Source organism: Psittacula echo (genome assembly GCF_963264785.1).
Source record: "Psittacula echo genome assembly, chromosome: 3".
In the NCBI taxonomy this organism is placed as follows: domain Eukaryota; kingdom Metazoa; phylum Chordata; class Aves; order Psittaciformes; family Psittacidae; genus Psittacula; species Psittacula echo.
This window is the reverse complement of record NC_137736.1, coordinates 48,899,709-48,914,461: the sequence shown is the minus strand read 5'-3', so window position 1 is coordinate 48,914,461 and position 14,753 is coordinate 48,899,709. Positions and strand designations below refer to the sequence as shown.

General features: G+C 39.1%; 1 protein-coding gene across 2 annotated transcripts in view; it reads left to right on the top strand.

The window, feature by feature from the left end:
- Nucleotides 1–392: 392 nt before the first annotated feature.
- Nucleotides 393–14,753, top strand: part of GLRA2 (glycine receptor alpha 2) — a gene marked incomplete at its 3' end in the record, with an annotated part of 132,699 nt that continues 118,338 nt past the window's right edge. For both annotated transcript variants that reach the window (XM_080613192.1, XM_080613193.1), the window contains exons 1-2: nt 393–914; nt 3,133–3,266. In XM_080613192.1, coding sequence (XP_080469318.1) covers nt 847–914; nt 3,133–3,266 — 202 coding nt within the window. In that variant the 5' untranslated portion in view covers nt 393–846. The remainder of the gene's footprint in view (nt 915–3,132; nt 3,267–14,753) is intronic.

The window sequence follows — 14,753 nt, the reverse complement described above, 5'->3', positions numbered from 1 at the left end:
CACGCACAGCCACAGCCGCACCAGGCACCTCCCGGACGCGCACACGCGGACACAGACACGCGCACTCACCAAACTCCACTCGTTAGCCTCCCCCACCTCACACCGACCAGGCGCATGCGCAGTGGAGGGCGCGGAGCTGTCCGAGTACTGAATTTCTAGAGCGGTGCGCTCCCTCCCGCCTCATTCCAGCACAGGCGCCGGGGTTCCCCGCGGCCCCCGCCCGGTCCATCCCTCCCTCCCTTCATCCTTCCTTCTATCCTTTCCTCCCTCCCTCCCTGCCCCCTCCGGCAGCGCCGAAGCCTCCCTGCCCAAAGAGGGGAAAAACAGACCGACCCAGTAGCCCAGGCACCAGTCTTAAATATTATTTTTCAAAGCGAAAGGGGAATAAAACGTGCCAGCAACAGAACGGCTCTCAGTGCTATTCCCCTTTTCGTGATGCTCCTTGCATAGCTGGGATTTCTCTTCCTTTCCTTTCGTCTTTCTTTCTTTCTGTCTGCCTTTTTTTTTTCCTTTTTTTTTTTTTTTTTTTTAAATTTCCTTCCCCCCCTTCTCCCCCCCACCCCACATCACCAAAAGCTAGGCGGGGGAACAACCAGGTCTGCTGCTTTGTCTGTTTCATGCTGGCTGCTGGAGATGAGCCTAGGCTTGACCTGACCATGAGTCCAAGGACTGGCACTTCTTTTTTACCCCCAGTTTGTAGATATCCAGACCTTCTCTTCCCGATTGTCAAGAAAATTAAATTATTGTTGAATTTGGGAATTTAAGCAGCACCAGCTTACTTTTTCCCTGCTTCTCTCTGGAATCGTTTCTGGGATATTTTCCAAATCATCACAGAAATCAGGAGGAATGAACCGGCAGCTAGTGAAAATTTTGACAACCTTGTTTGCATTTTTCTTAGAGACAAGCCACTTCAGGTAGGTGATACAACTCTGTGTGATGATATTTGTGAAAAGGTTGTGGAAATCATAACTATAAAGATACTATGTCACATTACCTCGTTTGTCTGCTGTATTTGAGAGTATTTCATGCTAATTCTGTATAGGCTATCCTTTTTACACTTGGAGACTCGTTGCTTGGTAACAAACACAAAAAAATAATAATCTCAAGTTTTTTGCATTTCTCTGATTCAAACACATGTTTTTTCACTGAGTATTAATATAGCTAAAAACATTTTCTTCAGTTTTTCTTCCAAAACACAAATTCTCTGTTCCCACTGGAGGTTGTTTAGGAAGTTGCTTTGGTTCTCTCCTCTTCAAGCTTTGGAAATGATTGCGCCAGTTTTGTCGGGCATGTAGTTATTTGAAATTACAGAATCAGCTCTCTGATTTTGGGAAAACCCTGGATCAGATCAGTATTGTATTCACTTAAAGTGCCAGCACACACAATTGTTGTTTTGAAATTTTCTCAACGTTTCATGCGCTTTTGCTTCAGCTATTGACTTTTTGCTATACGGAGCAAACAGGTCAGTCCTATTAACCAAAACACCATCTGAGCTGAGATTCATTATTAGGCTGTACGCTGTCATATATCTACATGTACACGTATAAAGTGGGTTTATATGAATGATGAGGTATATATATACAGTGACAGAGTGAAACAGTGTGCATATCTGTGAATCTGGGATCCCAATGCAAGTCATAAGTAGCGAGCTTTGAATGAAAACACAAGTAATTTGTATAGGAACACCCCAAATACGTGCACTGGATTAATTCGCAGTTTTTATCTTAGGCGAATGGGTTTAGGATATAAGTGTACAATATGATGTATTAGCAATTAAAGACATTTTGTAATAATACTATGTCATTGGCAAAGGCAAAAAGAAGCAACTGCCCCCTGTAAATGGAACCTGAAAAAACGTGGGGAATCACATTATGAGAATTTACTATCATCTTGCCTTTTAAAAGTTTCGGTGCTTCTGTAAAGGGATAAAGGTTTGCTATTTGCTTCTCATTTCAGATGCTTGTATATATATCTAATTTTTTTAGACTTGTGTACAACTGCATGACACCCCCCCCCCCCCAAAAAAAAAAAAAAGACTCCTGAAACTGAGTGACTCCCCTTGGGCAAATATATAAATGGAAAGCTAAGAAGACATAGTCGTAGAATTACTTTTAATAAAGCTCAAAGATTATGTTGAAGCATAGATTAAATGAAATTGGTTATTTAAGGATCAGGTAATGCTTTATGATTAAATCTGTGCTTCTACACACCAAATATGACCATTTCATTCTAGTTTCTTTTTCCCTAAGGAACAGCCATGGGAAATCCTAAATTCTCTTTCCCTGCATAAATAATATATTTGCAATATGTAATATGCTATGTACAAAGCATTTAACATGCATGATATGATACCAGAAGTCTGCTCTTAAATTCTGATAGCAGAGATGTATTTCGAGAGCCTTCATATAAATATCAGCTGGTAATAATACTGACAGATTTTTTTTTACTTGATGTTTACTGATAAAAATCCCCTAAGATCAGATGTGGCTGGCTCTGGAACCCTTTTTGCTATGTTGGGGAAGACTCCAGACATTCACTAGAGTCTGTCTACCCAACGAAAGTCGAACATTTGTTGGGTAGCATCTGTAAAAAAAGGGGGTTTTTGCATCTATCTCCTCCTCAACATTAACAAAATCAGTATTTTTCAGTGTTGCTTGATGTGTGTTACCAGCTATTGTTTGCAAGTTTAAGACTACCTCAAACCCAGTGTTAACATATACTTTTAACAGCATACATGCAATAAAAGCAATGATATGAAATAAGATCTCAAAGTCCCTGTAAGATTGCTCTAGACATAAAGATGAAAAGTAAATTGAAACTTTTAAAGTCTTAAAGCTGTAATGATTTTCTTTTTAAAGCTGAGGGTTCAGAATCAGAATCAGAATCAGGGTTGTTTGCTTGCTTGTTTGTTTGTTTGTTTCTGAATAACAAATTGTCCATGCATACTACCTTAAGCTCGTTTTTATTTCTAGAATGAAGTTTTCAGATTAAAAATAGACTATATTTTTCTATAAAAATAATAATTGCTACATTCACTGGATTGAGACAATTTTATTTACTGTTATAATTTCTCCCTAACTTGAATACAATACAAGCTAAATATTAGCTAATCATGGCTAATAATTTATTTAGGACAACTTTCTGTAAAGAACATGATTCAAGATCTGGAAAATCCCCCTCACAGACCCTGTCTCCTTCAGATTTTTTGGACAAATTGATGGGAAGGACATCGGGGTATGATGCTAGAATCAGACCAAATTTTAAAGGTAAGTTTTTTAAGACTTCCAATTAATTAATCAATTATGTTTTGGGCAAATTATAGGTTTGAGGGGTTTACTTCTGGGTTCTAATTCTCTTTCCAATAACTTCAGTTTTCCAGTGTGATAGTGGAGATTGGCTAATCCATGGGGAGGACTAGGAGAGCAGTGTAGGTAATATGGGTCCAGAGTTTGAAAAACCTCTTTTCATGTGACAGTAATGTTTAGCTGTCAGAGGATGCTTCTGAAGATTCTTCTAATTCTATGTAGTAAATAGAATTCTAGTTCCATACTAAAAACATTGAGATAACTTGGTCCTGAAATTTTTATCTGTGAAGACAATATCTAACACTTCCATGCTGAACTGTTGTGTTCTTTATAGCAGTGTCTGAAGAAGAGGTCTATGCTTTCATTCAACTTGAAGAAAGTAAAACCTCTTTCTCCAAAGTAGGGAGATAGGCCTCAAGGTATGCACACAGAAAATTTTATCCTGCGAATGCTGACTGAATGATAAAAAACAATTTCTCAGTATCCCTACAAAATTATAAAAATAATATTTTGTTTTTCACTTCCATAACTCCCCCCTTTTCTTCCAAAATTTGTGCTGAGCTGTGGAGAGTCACCAGCATTCCAGCACAAAGAAGGCTGTGGACTGGAGACTTCTTTTGCAAACATTACTATTCACAGCAGGTTTTCCTTGCTGTAGTCTTTTAAATCCCTATGGAAGTGAGCACAGAATGAGTTACGGCTTTCAGTGAAAAGAGTTGAGAGAGAAGTTTTCACTGCAAACATTATAACATTTCTGGAAAGCTCTGCAATTCTGTGAAACTGGCTCTTCTATGCCAATTTAAAGCTTAGAATGTGGTTTTACTTTGAAAACTGATAAAATGCTTCCTTAACAAATCTGATGTCAATGTACATTTGCACTCTTACCTCTCAGATTTGGTCACCAAAATGAATGTTTTACTGTACTGAGCCATGTTAGCAGTGCTGTGAAAGTTGATAACAACTGGAAAAAAGCCGTCATTTCTTAGCCAGTGAATGAACTGTTGGGAAAGAAGCTTGCATGTCAATTAGAAAAGCGCTTAATTAAATTTAGATCAAAGATTAGTTTCTTCTCTCTGTTCCACATGTGCAAATTACACGATTTGGAACAAAGTGCCTGTTTTGGCTGCTTGCTTATGGAGTTCCCAAACTGGAGTCCACTTTAGCTTGTAGTAACTAAGCAAGCATTAGGCCCTCATATTCATTTTGTGCATTTGTATGAATATTAGTGAAGTTTTGGAGAATGCAAATACAGGCAGAAATTCCCTGAATTGAGCAAGGTAGCAATCATTAAAAACTTTTTCCTGCTCTTTACATGAAAGGGGCACTAAAACAAGACTTCCGCTTCATCTCTTGTAGCTCAGATTAAAACAGGAATAGTAGCAGTCCCTGTACATAGAACGACTTAAAGACCGCACTTTATTGCTCCCCAGTATGTGACTAAAGCCATTTCATGAAAAACACAGGAGGAGACATATTCAAAGCTTTGCTGTCAGGATGTTCAAGCAGGTAGAGCAGGTATGGTGTGCACGGTGTTATGTGGTGCATGCTGAACTGTTTGACAGACACTGCTGCTCTCCAAGTCTCACAGTTTCTTTGTGTTCCCAAAATGAAGCTGTTCCTGATGACATCTATTAATGCTTAATGGCAAAGAATATGCTGTTTCTTATTTTTTATTTATTTTTTTTTATCGTCACTTTCCAGAGCAGGACAGTACTTTGCAGCGGTGTGAAGTGACAAACACATCTTCAGTGTTTTTTCGTAACTTCACATCTCTGAGCTCTCTCATAAGTCTCAGTCTTCTGGGGAGTGGTCTGAAAGGCTTTCTTGTTCTTTGCTATGTTCCCTTGAAGGGTATTTTATATCTCAGAGTTCAGAGCTAGAGAGTTAAGTCATGCAGTTTTGAACTTCGCATCACCCATAAAAAACTTGTCAGCTGAAAACCATTTTTAATTAGTCATTATGAGGCACACCCATGTTCTAGTTGTCCAAGTCTTGTTAACTTTTTAAAGAAATTGAAGCTACTTTTTTGCTCTATTTATTCTTTTTAAAGAAGTACAGCTGCAAAGAGGATAAAATAAATTTGTCTTGCATGGAGTTAAGTATTATAAAATTTTTTTTGTACTGAGTTTTATTGTGATAATAATACAAATTGTTTCAGTTTCTAACATTCATTAATCTCTTTGAGATCTTTTTGGGGATATAGGGTATTGTACAATACTGATAGTCTAAATCATATAAATGGATGGATGTATGAAATGTGGAATAATTACCTAATTTATAACACTTTTTGTATTTTAAAGCAAGAACTTTTGAACACAAAAGAGCTCCACAGGAGCAGTGGTTTGAACTAGGGATCTGCTATGTGGGTTTGCATGTAGTCTGGGGCTAATATTTATTTTCTACATTTCACAAAAGACGTGGATCAACATAGTTGTGCCATTGCTCATGCATTTATCTAGCTTTTTTCTGCTTTAGACCATTTACATAGATTTCTCTGAGCTCACTGTAGGCTTTTAAAAGTATCAGAAAAGTCTGATTTCATGGAAAGGCGACTAGGTAGAACCCATACCACCGATTATACAATAATGAAATATACTTTTATGACTAGTCTGAATTACTGGAAGACCACAGCTATTTGATTGATTTGCAGACTAAATGCTACACATTCTAAAAACAGAGGAAAATGCTACTTACTGGAACAAGGTGTTTTATCCAGATAAAGCACTTCATCATTAGTTATTGCTTTTCCCTAGCTTGCTCTTGGAAATCAGAAAATTCAAGAAGGTAATGGGAGAGCAACAGGTGAATATATGAAAGTTCAAACATCAGCAACAGTTTGGTTTGTTGGGTTTTGGTTTTTTTTGGGGGGGGGTGTTTGTTTGTTTGTTTTTTAAATAAATGTACTGTATATTGAAATATATTGAAAGATCCTTTCTTTTTTGTATCTTTCTGTCTTACACAATTATTTGAAAGCAAAGGACTGGATTTCTGGTTCTTCACGCACCAAGCAGTCAGATACAAAATGACCAGGCACTGAGAGGGCCTGCCCCCCTGATGAGCAGCCAGAGAAGTGTCAGTGACAGCTCTCAAAATTGCCTTTCTTTAATCACTGTGAGATACTTAATGCATACTTTTTCATCTTACACTTACAGTTTATTGAATCTGAGTAGGCTAATAATTAGTGTAAGAACACAGAGGGGAATATTTTTAAATGTAAATATGAAGACTGCAATCTAATACTAGTTGAAATCCCTGAGAGTCTTTCTGTTGACAGCAAATATGCTCTCGTGGTCATATGAGTTGCTTTGCTGTTCCTTCTTCAGTTATAACATCAGTCAAGCAAGATTTCCGTAAAACAATAAAACATGAAACCTGCATGATGTACTTTTTACCTGATTATTATCAATGTTATATCTTTTTTTAGTGGTAAAAAACAACAGCAACAAATCAGAGTGATGTCTTTTAATTTCTCCACTGCTTATTTTGCTTTCCTCAAGAAAACTAGAAATAGTCGTGTAAGGCACCTGTGCTACAAATCTAGCCAGGAATGTTCTTTCTCATTGGTAGAAACCAGAGATGGTGAAGTGGTATCTCAGGTTAGTATATATTCAGTTCAGGCTCCCTGAAGAGCACTGTGTGTAATCCCATGATACAAGAGATCAATCTGCAACTTAATCACAACGTGAGATGTGGGGATAATGGAGAGTCAGCTTGAATTTAAAATTTCCTAGCAGGTGTTGACCTTCAGAGGTTACTAAGTTATTTCCACTTTTTAACACCTTCATCTTCTAAACCCCTTAAAATCTAAACATAAGCTAGAACTTATCAGATAGAGAAAACTTGCTCTACAGGCACTACTACATTCTTTATGCCAAATACTTTATGTAGTAGACTGGCTGTCATGCAGTGAGTGGAGAGAACTGGAGTTTGTCACCAAAAGCTCAAGAAGCTTATTATCTTTGGTATGAAAAAAGTTTGCAATGAAGATGATAGTGATTTTCTCCTGTATTGAATTTTCATTCTATGTTTTAAGTGCTTTCTTTCACACTAAGTCATTTGCTAAGGAATATTATGACTTTTACGGAGTTACCTGGAGATGTGCAACAACATTGTCGATTAACGTTACTCTCATCACTGGATGGTGCAATGCAGTGTAAATTAACTTGCTCAAAAGCTGCTGTTTCTGAACTCAGAGAAGACTTGTGTCATGGTTGAAGCCCAGCCTGTCAATTCAGCCATGCATCCCTCGCTCACTTCCCCCACCTTCTTCCCCCCACTCCCGGAGGGATGGGGAGGAGAACTGGAAGAATGTAGCTCCCATGGGTTGAGATAAGAACAGTCCAGTAACTAAGGTATAACACAAACCACTGCTGCTACCACCAATAATAATAATGATAAGGGAAATAACAAAGGAAGAGAATACAGCCGCTCAACACCCGCCGACCGATACCCAGCCCGAACCCAGCAGTGATCTAAGCCCTTCAGGGTAACTGCCCTGAGTTCTACATCCTGGGCATGACGTGCTGTGGTATGGAATACCTCTTTGGCTAGTTTGGGTCAGGTGTCCTGTCTCTGATTCCTCCCACCTTCCACTCCTCCCTGGCAGAGCATGAGACTTAGAAAGTCCTTGGTCAAACTAAACACTACTTAGCAACAACTGAAAACATCAGTATTATCAGTGTTGTTCCCAGGCTGAAAGTCAAAACCGCAGCACTGCACTAGCTACTAAGGAGAAAAATGACTGCTACTGCTGAACCTAGGACAGTATCCACTCCTTATTCCATACCATTCACGTCATGCTCAGATCCCACATTTTCAATATACCATCACTCTGAACCCAGGACAACTTGTTAGAGGGTTGCAGTTTGGGGGTGTAGTGGCTATAGTTGCAAAAAATTAGTCTGTAATTAGAACAGTGTAATGTCATTTTCATGCTGAGTCAGTGGGTTTATATCTGAATAATAAACACGTGGACTGAGTAATTTACTGAAAATTAGCTTGACAACTGTTACAGGAAATGGCTTATACACTTTAATACCTTAACTCCTTGGCAGCAAGGGTCAGTTTTTCCATATGTTCAAGCCCATTGTTTACTTATTTGGCCCCTGAGCTGGCCAGTAATGAAATCCTTAAAAAAGCATGAATGGAAACCAATGAATGACATTTAAGGGTGAAATTACTGGCATCAGGCTTAATAAATAAAAGCAGCTTCTACGTACATGATGAGAAGAGGAACTGTCCACAGAAGCTGACCTTAATCTAGATGTGATTGTTCACAATAAAACCTGTTAGAAAAACAACCTGTAAAACATATAGAAGTTGAAAAGCATACCTGAGATATGTTGTGGGACTGCAGTGATCCATTCTCCAGTGGTTAATAACCTTCTTAAAGCCAGACTTCAGTTGCTAGCAACTCCTGAACATGAAGTCAAATGCAGGGAGTATCCTGTACTCAGCTATTTTCCACACAGTTCAAAGGCTCAAAGGACCATATCCAATGGAGACTCAAACCCAATTCAGGCATGATGACATGTAGTGAGGAAGTGCATGCTGTTGGTGCATTCTCATTGTAAGGCATGGGCTAAAGGTTCGTTGTAGGCTACCTTGACAGTTTTTGGATGCGGCCAAGGCCATTGCACTCCCTAAATATAGGTTGCTTGGAATGTGCAAGCATCCATTATTTGGAAGGTGTGCTTCTGGTTTATTTTCTGCTTCGAAACACATCTACAACTTTACACTGTTTTCACATGAAGCTGTGTATGCACATCTCACTACACAGTTAGATGCTGCATGAGGATCTTTCCTAACAGGATATTGGGTTTGTTTGGTTTTACTTCATTTTTCTTCAACTGCAAAGACGTAGCTAAGGAAATGATGTTCAGTCCCTGCCCTAGGTTGGACTTTTTCATGCAGAAACCTTTTCACCTCAATTATGCAAGGATCCTTTTAACTGTTTTTCTTTTAAAGTTGTTCATAAAGAGAGATGTGGAACTTGTCCTACTCCCTCTCTTTCTTTAATTTCATGTTCTTTCCCAGAACATGAGTAGGCTGGGGAAATTGCATGGCTAGTTAGGTTGTGTCTAGACTTCTAGACAAACGAGGCTAGACAGCAAGATCAAGCAGCCCCCCTGATTATCTACACTGCTTAGCTGTTTTCTCAATCCCTGGATCCCTTTCTGAGCTTCCGGCAGCCAGCTCCTTCCAAAGCAAGTCAGAAAGGCTGTGAGCACGTAGCAGTGTAAGGCACAATCTAACCAATGCTGCTTGGCATCCTGGCTGTAGAACGGTCCTGGTCTTCTTTTATATTTAAAAGGTTAGCCACAGTGATCTTTATCGAATTGGTATGTTGCCTTTCTCGCAGAACCAATGATTTAATTAAGAGATATCAATGGATTTGGCTGTTGTCATGGAATACTGCTGTGCTGTTTCATAAACTGTCAAGAGAATTTATGAAAAACAAATGTCAAAGCAGAGCCGAAGACCTTCAATATCAAAGCAGGAGACACTATTATTTTTATCATGTTCTAATTTAATCGAGGGGTTTTTATCACATCTGGTGTCATGTTTAGATTTAAATTTTCTATACAGCTGAAGCCAATGCCCTTGGGTCACTCATTAAGCATATTGTGTTTTGGAAAACATGAAATTTAAATATAGAATGTATAAAAGCATGTACACTTAATTTACCAAAAATGTACACATATTTAAACTGCAAATTTATTACATACAGTGCTACAGTAACTAGGAATATGTATACATAAAAGAGAAATATGCAGTTTTATTAGGCAGATTCATTATTTTTTTTTTTCCCCTCTGGAAATATGAATATAAATCCCTGATTAAGGCAATAGAAAATGTATATTTGATGGTTCAACTTCAAAATATGCATTTCATAGTCTTTCACAAAAATGAGTTATTTTAACAGTCTGCAAAGAAGAGCTCCCCTAAATGATGTAGACAGAGCAGTACAGGGCCTGACACAGCTCTAAGATTAAGAGTGCACAATGTCTGGCATAAATAGTGACCTGCCAACATTACAAAGCCCAAGTCCGTAGTTTAAATTCAAAATTTACAGAAATATAAAAGCTATGATTCTGGAAACCATGTGAGATCTGAGAAGTACAGTTCATGACAGAAAAGTGCCGTTCACCAAGTATTCAGTTACTTAGAAGGGATAAATTAGAGCAGCCTAGTGGCTTATCTGAAATGTGCCAGCTACCAGCAACCGTCAAGTGTTGGAAAAGCATGAAGACTTTGATTGTTTCTTATGCCTCAGCTACACAGCAGCAGCTGGGAAGGATGGGAGCATAAAGACTTCATGAACCAATAAAAGATGGAAGCTTTTAAAAGTGGACATAGGTGGAATATAAATCCACAAACAAACAATCCCCCCTGGAATTGCTAACTTACCTACTCTGTAACACTGGCAGTGCATTACTGTTTTTCCTCAGATTCTCTTGGTTCTGCTCCTGAGTGTGCCCAGAATTGCTGCAGGCTTCCTCTGCACTCACATCCCTCCTAAGCCAAATCCAGGCTGTTTGATTGGAACCAGATAATCTTGAGGTCTTTTCCAACCCTAACTATTCTATGATTCTATGATTTTAAGATGATGAGGCACTGTTCCATCTCCATTTCCCTGTATGGAACAGGTATCTCAGAGCCTGCTTTACATTTATTCCCCAGGAAAGGGATTCCTCTCAGGATGGAATTCCTCTCAGGTTGGATCAGTGAGCAATTAAAAATTTCACAAATACAAAACAGAGTCTGTGAGTGGGTCACCTTCTTCTACAATACACAGAAGATTTTTGTTCATTTCCCCTCAGCTTGAAGGGTTCTGCATCTGATCCAAAGGACTAGAAACGATCCTGTGTGGCCCATTTTGCAGCATTATGATTAATGTAATAAATGTTATTCCATTTTCCAGGAAACCCACAGCCTAGGAGGTGCAAGTTTACATTCCCTCGATCTGAGGCAAGCATAGAAGTCCTACAAAGGACTCTTTCTACATGAAATGTCTCAATGTTTTGTTATTGCCTGCAAAACTGGCTGTATTTTAAATGGAAAAACTGATATTCTTGACTGATTTTTCGAAGTAAGGTTGTATGTTTTGACTTGGTGGAGAATGGTCTGAGTAGTGGATTTTGAATGAGGTGCCTCAACCTTGCTGAGAAGCAAGCTTTCAGAAGGGCTCTCAAACAGTGGTACTGCACTGTGCTGAAGCATTTCCTATGCCCATGGACTACATAGGGCTCTTAGGGCTCCTCCTGTGGTGGTACACATCAAAGTATCAGACATAGCAACTCCTACCTGTCATGTGACAAATATTCTTTTGTCTATAGCAAACAGTGGGCCTCCAAAGCCCAGGACTCCATAGAAGCAGCTGGGCACACCTGTGTCTGAATTGTAGGTACTTTGCCTTAAAGAATGGAAACTGGTACTAAATTGATACATGCTGCATGAACAAACTCAGCCTTTTTCCACCCCAAGAACACCACTATGAGTTAACTCCTTCGCTTTTGTACTTGGAAAATATAGCTGAGAAGAGGTTAAACGCTTTCCTAAAACCAGCATAGTTAGTCAGGGAAAAAGCCTAAGATTAAAATTTAGCAGATCAATACTCATTACGTTAGGCTGCCTCTAATGACTATATTCCCAATGTGTGCTGTCTATGTCTTTGTTTTAAGCTACAAAACTGTCTTATCAGGATTAATCTTTCTTCTTTTTCTGTTTACTGTGTCTAATAAAGAAATAGTCCTAAATAAAATATAAAATAACAGTAACACATTGGCTGGAATGATGCTATAAATTCTCACACTGCAATTTAAAGAAGTTTTTGAAAAGACATATGCAAATTACATGCATGGGGCCAAATCAGGAGCGTATGTAAAAAATCCTTCTTTGCCATAGCTGAATGTAGCCTGTTGTCTGTTGCATAAACACATGTATGTACTCTCCCCCATGCCAAACTAAAATGAAGATGTGGCCACTCCACATAAGAGTTTCAGAATGCAGCAATTTTCCTTTCCAGACAGTGATATCTCATCTGATGGAGAAGTCTGAGGTGTAAAAAGCTTTTGGTCAGTCTGGTTATAGGAGCCATCCTAAAATAAACATCTGAGAAAAATTTTCAGGTCTTTGGCTCTATACTTCTGAGAATAATTTTGCAGTTCTTTGCCTCCATATCCCTGAGAATTTTGGTTTTGTCAGACTTCTGTGGTGTGTTTTGCGTGAGGTAAAGCACACATAATCTGTTAAAAACAGATTTTAACTTTTTTTTAATAAAATAAAACATTTTATACTTATCAAAATTAAAAAATTAAGGACAAATTCAATTCAAGCCAGTAAGCTTGTCAGTGCATATATAGTCTTATTTGGATGACTTTGTAGAAGACTCCTCAGCATAACTGTTGGTGGTAGAAACCAGGAAAAGACCAGATGCCCTGACCCCGCAACAGGCTTAATGTCAGCAGAGCTCTAAGCCTATGTGAAAGCCATTTGATGTTTCTCACAGCAATGCAGTGAACATTCTCCATCAAAAAGCTGGTTTGGTATTTATAAGAAAGTAAGTTAGTCAGTTTATAAGATGCTTACTTTCTAGGCTGGTGAAGAGTTCTCATTGCATCTCCCATTCTTCCAGATATTTTATATGTAGGAAGAACTGATGACTGAAAAAGTCCTGGTGAAAGACACCCAAGAAGTGCCTTAAGGATGTCTTGCAGTTGCAAGACAGGTCCTTTTTGGTATTCAGGATGTGAGAGACCATTAAAGAGGTTCCAAAGGAAGGGGGGATGTGTGAATGGGGAGGGATAGGAGGCTGGGAGAAACATGCAACAGATCAGATGATAGGAGCATTGAAGCTGAGAGTCAGGAGGGAGGAATTAATTTCAAAGTAATATTCTGCACAGATCGTATGGAAATTAGTGGAACTATATCATCAACAAGGCTTGACTTTGTGAATGAAGATTTGGGAAGGCCTTAACACATGCTTACTACAAGCGTGCTGATGACTAAGAAGGCCAATGTGGGATAGGCAAATCTGCTTGCAAAAAGCACAGCGAAAGGTCTCCTTGGGTGGTATAGGCAGGGCGTGATTCTTTCTACGTTGTCTTTTCTCCTTGAGACTAATTCTGCGTGTGTTCTCAAAGGAGACAACAACGTTATGTACGGTGTGTCTCCAGGTCTCCCAATTGGAGGTCAAGGTGGACCACTGATGGTAGTCAATATGTCTAAGGCTGAGGTACTGTTTCAGGGAGTCCTTATATCTCTTCTTTGGGGCACTTCTCTTGCGGCAACTGGTGGCGAGTTCACTGTAAAACACAATCTTAGGGAGACAGTGATCCTTCATCCTAGAGATGTGCCCTGCCCGGCGTAGCTGTGATTTCAGCAATATGGCCTCGATACTGGTGACTCCTGCCTGTTCAAGGACAGTAACATTTGACACATAGTCAGTTCAATGAATGTTTAGAATTGTATGGAGGCAGCGCTGATGGAAGGGTTCGAAGAGTAGCAGGTGATGGTGGTAGATTACCCATGATTCAGACCCATATAAAAGAGTAGACAGTACAATGGCTCTGTAGACTTTGTACTTTTCTTCAGGTGTTTATTGCACCAGACTCTTTTATGGAGTTTTCTGAAGACTCTATATGCCTTTGCTATTCTGTTGTCTATCTCTTTGTCGATCGTGGCATCCGAGGAAATAATGCTTCCCAGATAGCTGAACTGCTGAACTGACTTAAGCTCTGACTCTCCAATGGTAATGTGGGGATGACGATAATCTTCTTGTGGTACAGGTCAGTCTTCTTCAAGCTGACTTCCAGCTCAAAAAGCTCAGCCGCCTCTGCAAAGCAAGATGTTAAGCGCTGCAGAGCTGCTTCTGTGTGGGCAGGAAGGGCAGCATCATCAGCAAAAAAATATGGAAAAGTTTTGAAAATAAAAAGAAAATTTTTTTTATTAGTGCTAGATGTAGCGGGATCTGTATGTCTCTGACCAGTTGTAGATTTCCATCTATACCAGCTCCTGATCATTTCTGTTGCCATTTATCCCTACGCCTGAGCTATCCCATTTGTCTAAATCCCATCATTCATCTGTGTCTCATATATCATTTGGTGTATAATTCCCTAGCAGCCATAAATCAATGTCTGCTCATAATTTTGGTCACTCAAGCTGCTCTTTTTCTTAAAGCCTTGTGTAGGCCTTCAACCAGTTAAAACAGGGAACATTATGGAGGGATTAAAGGAAAAGCTGGCAGAACTGTGAAACAAAGTGAATATGTGAGGCTTGAATGAACAAAATAAAGGAGTTAAAATCGATTCTGAGACCTTTCTGTGGACATGTGCTTGAGACTGTACCTATTGACATCTATAACTGAGCTTTCATTAATTCGTGCAGTGCAAGATCAGAATCACAGAGAAAGAACAAAGAACTATTTTTCAAAAAAGCAGAAAAGTT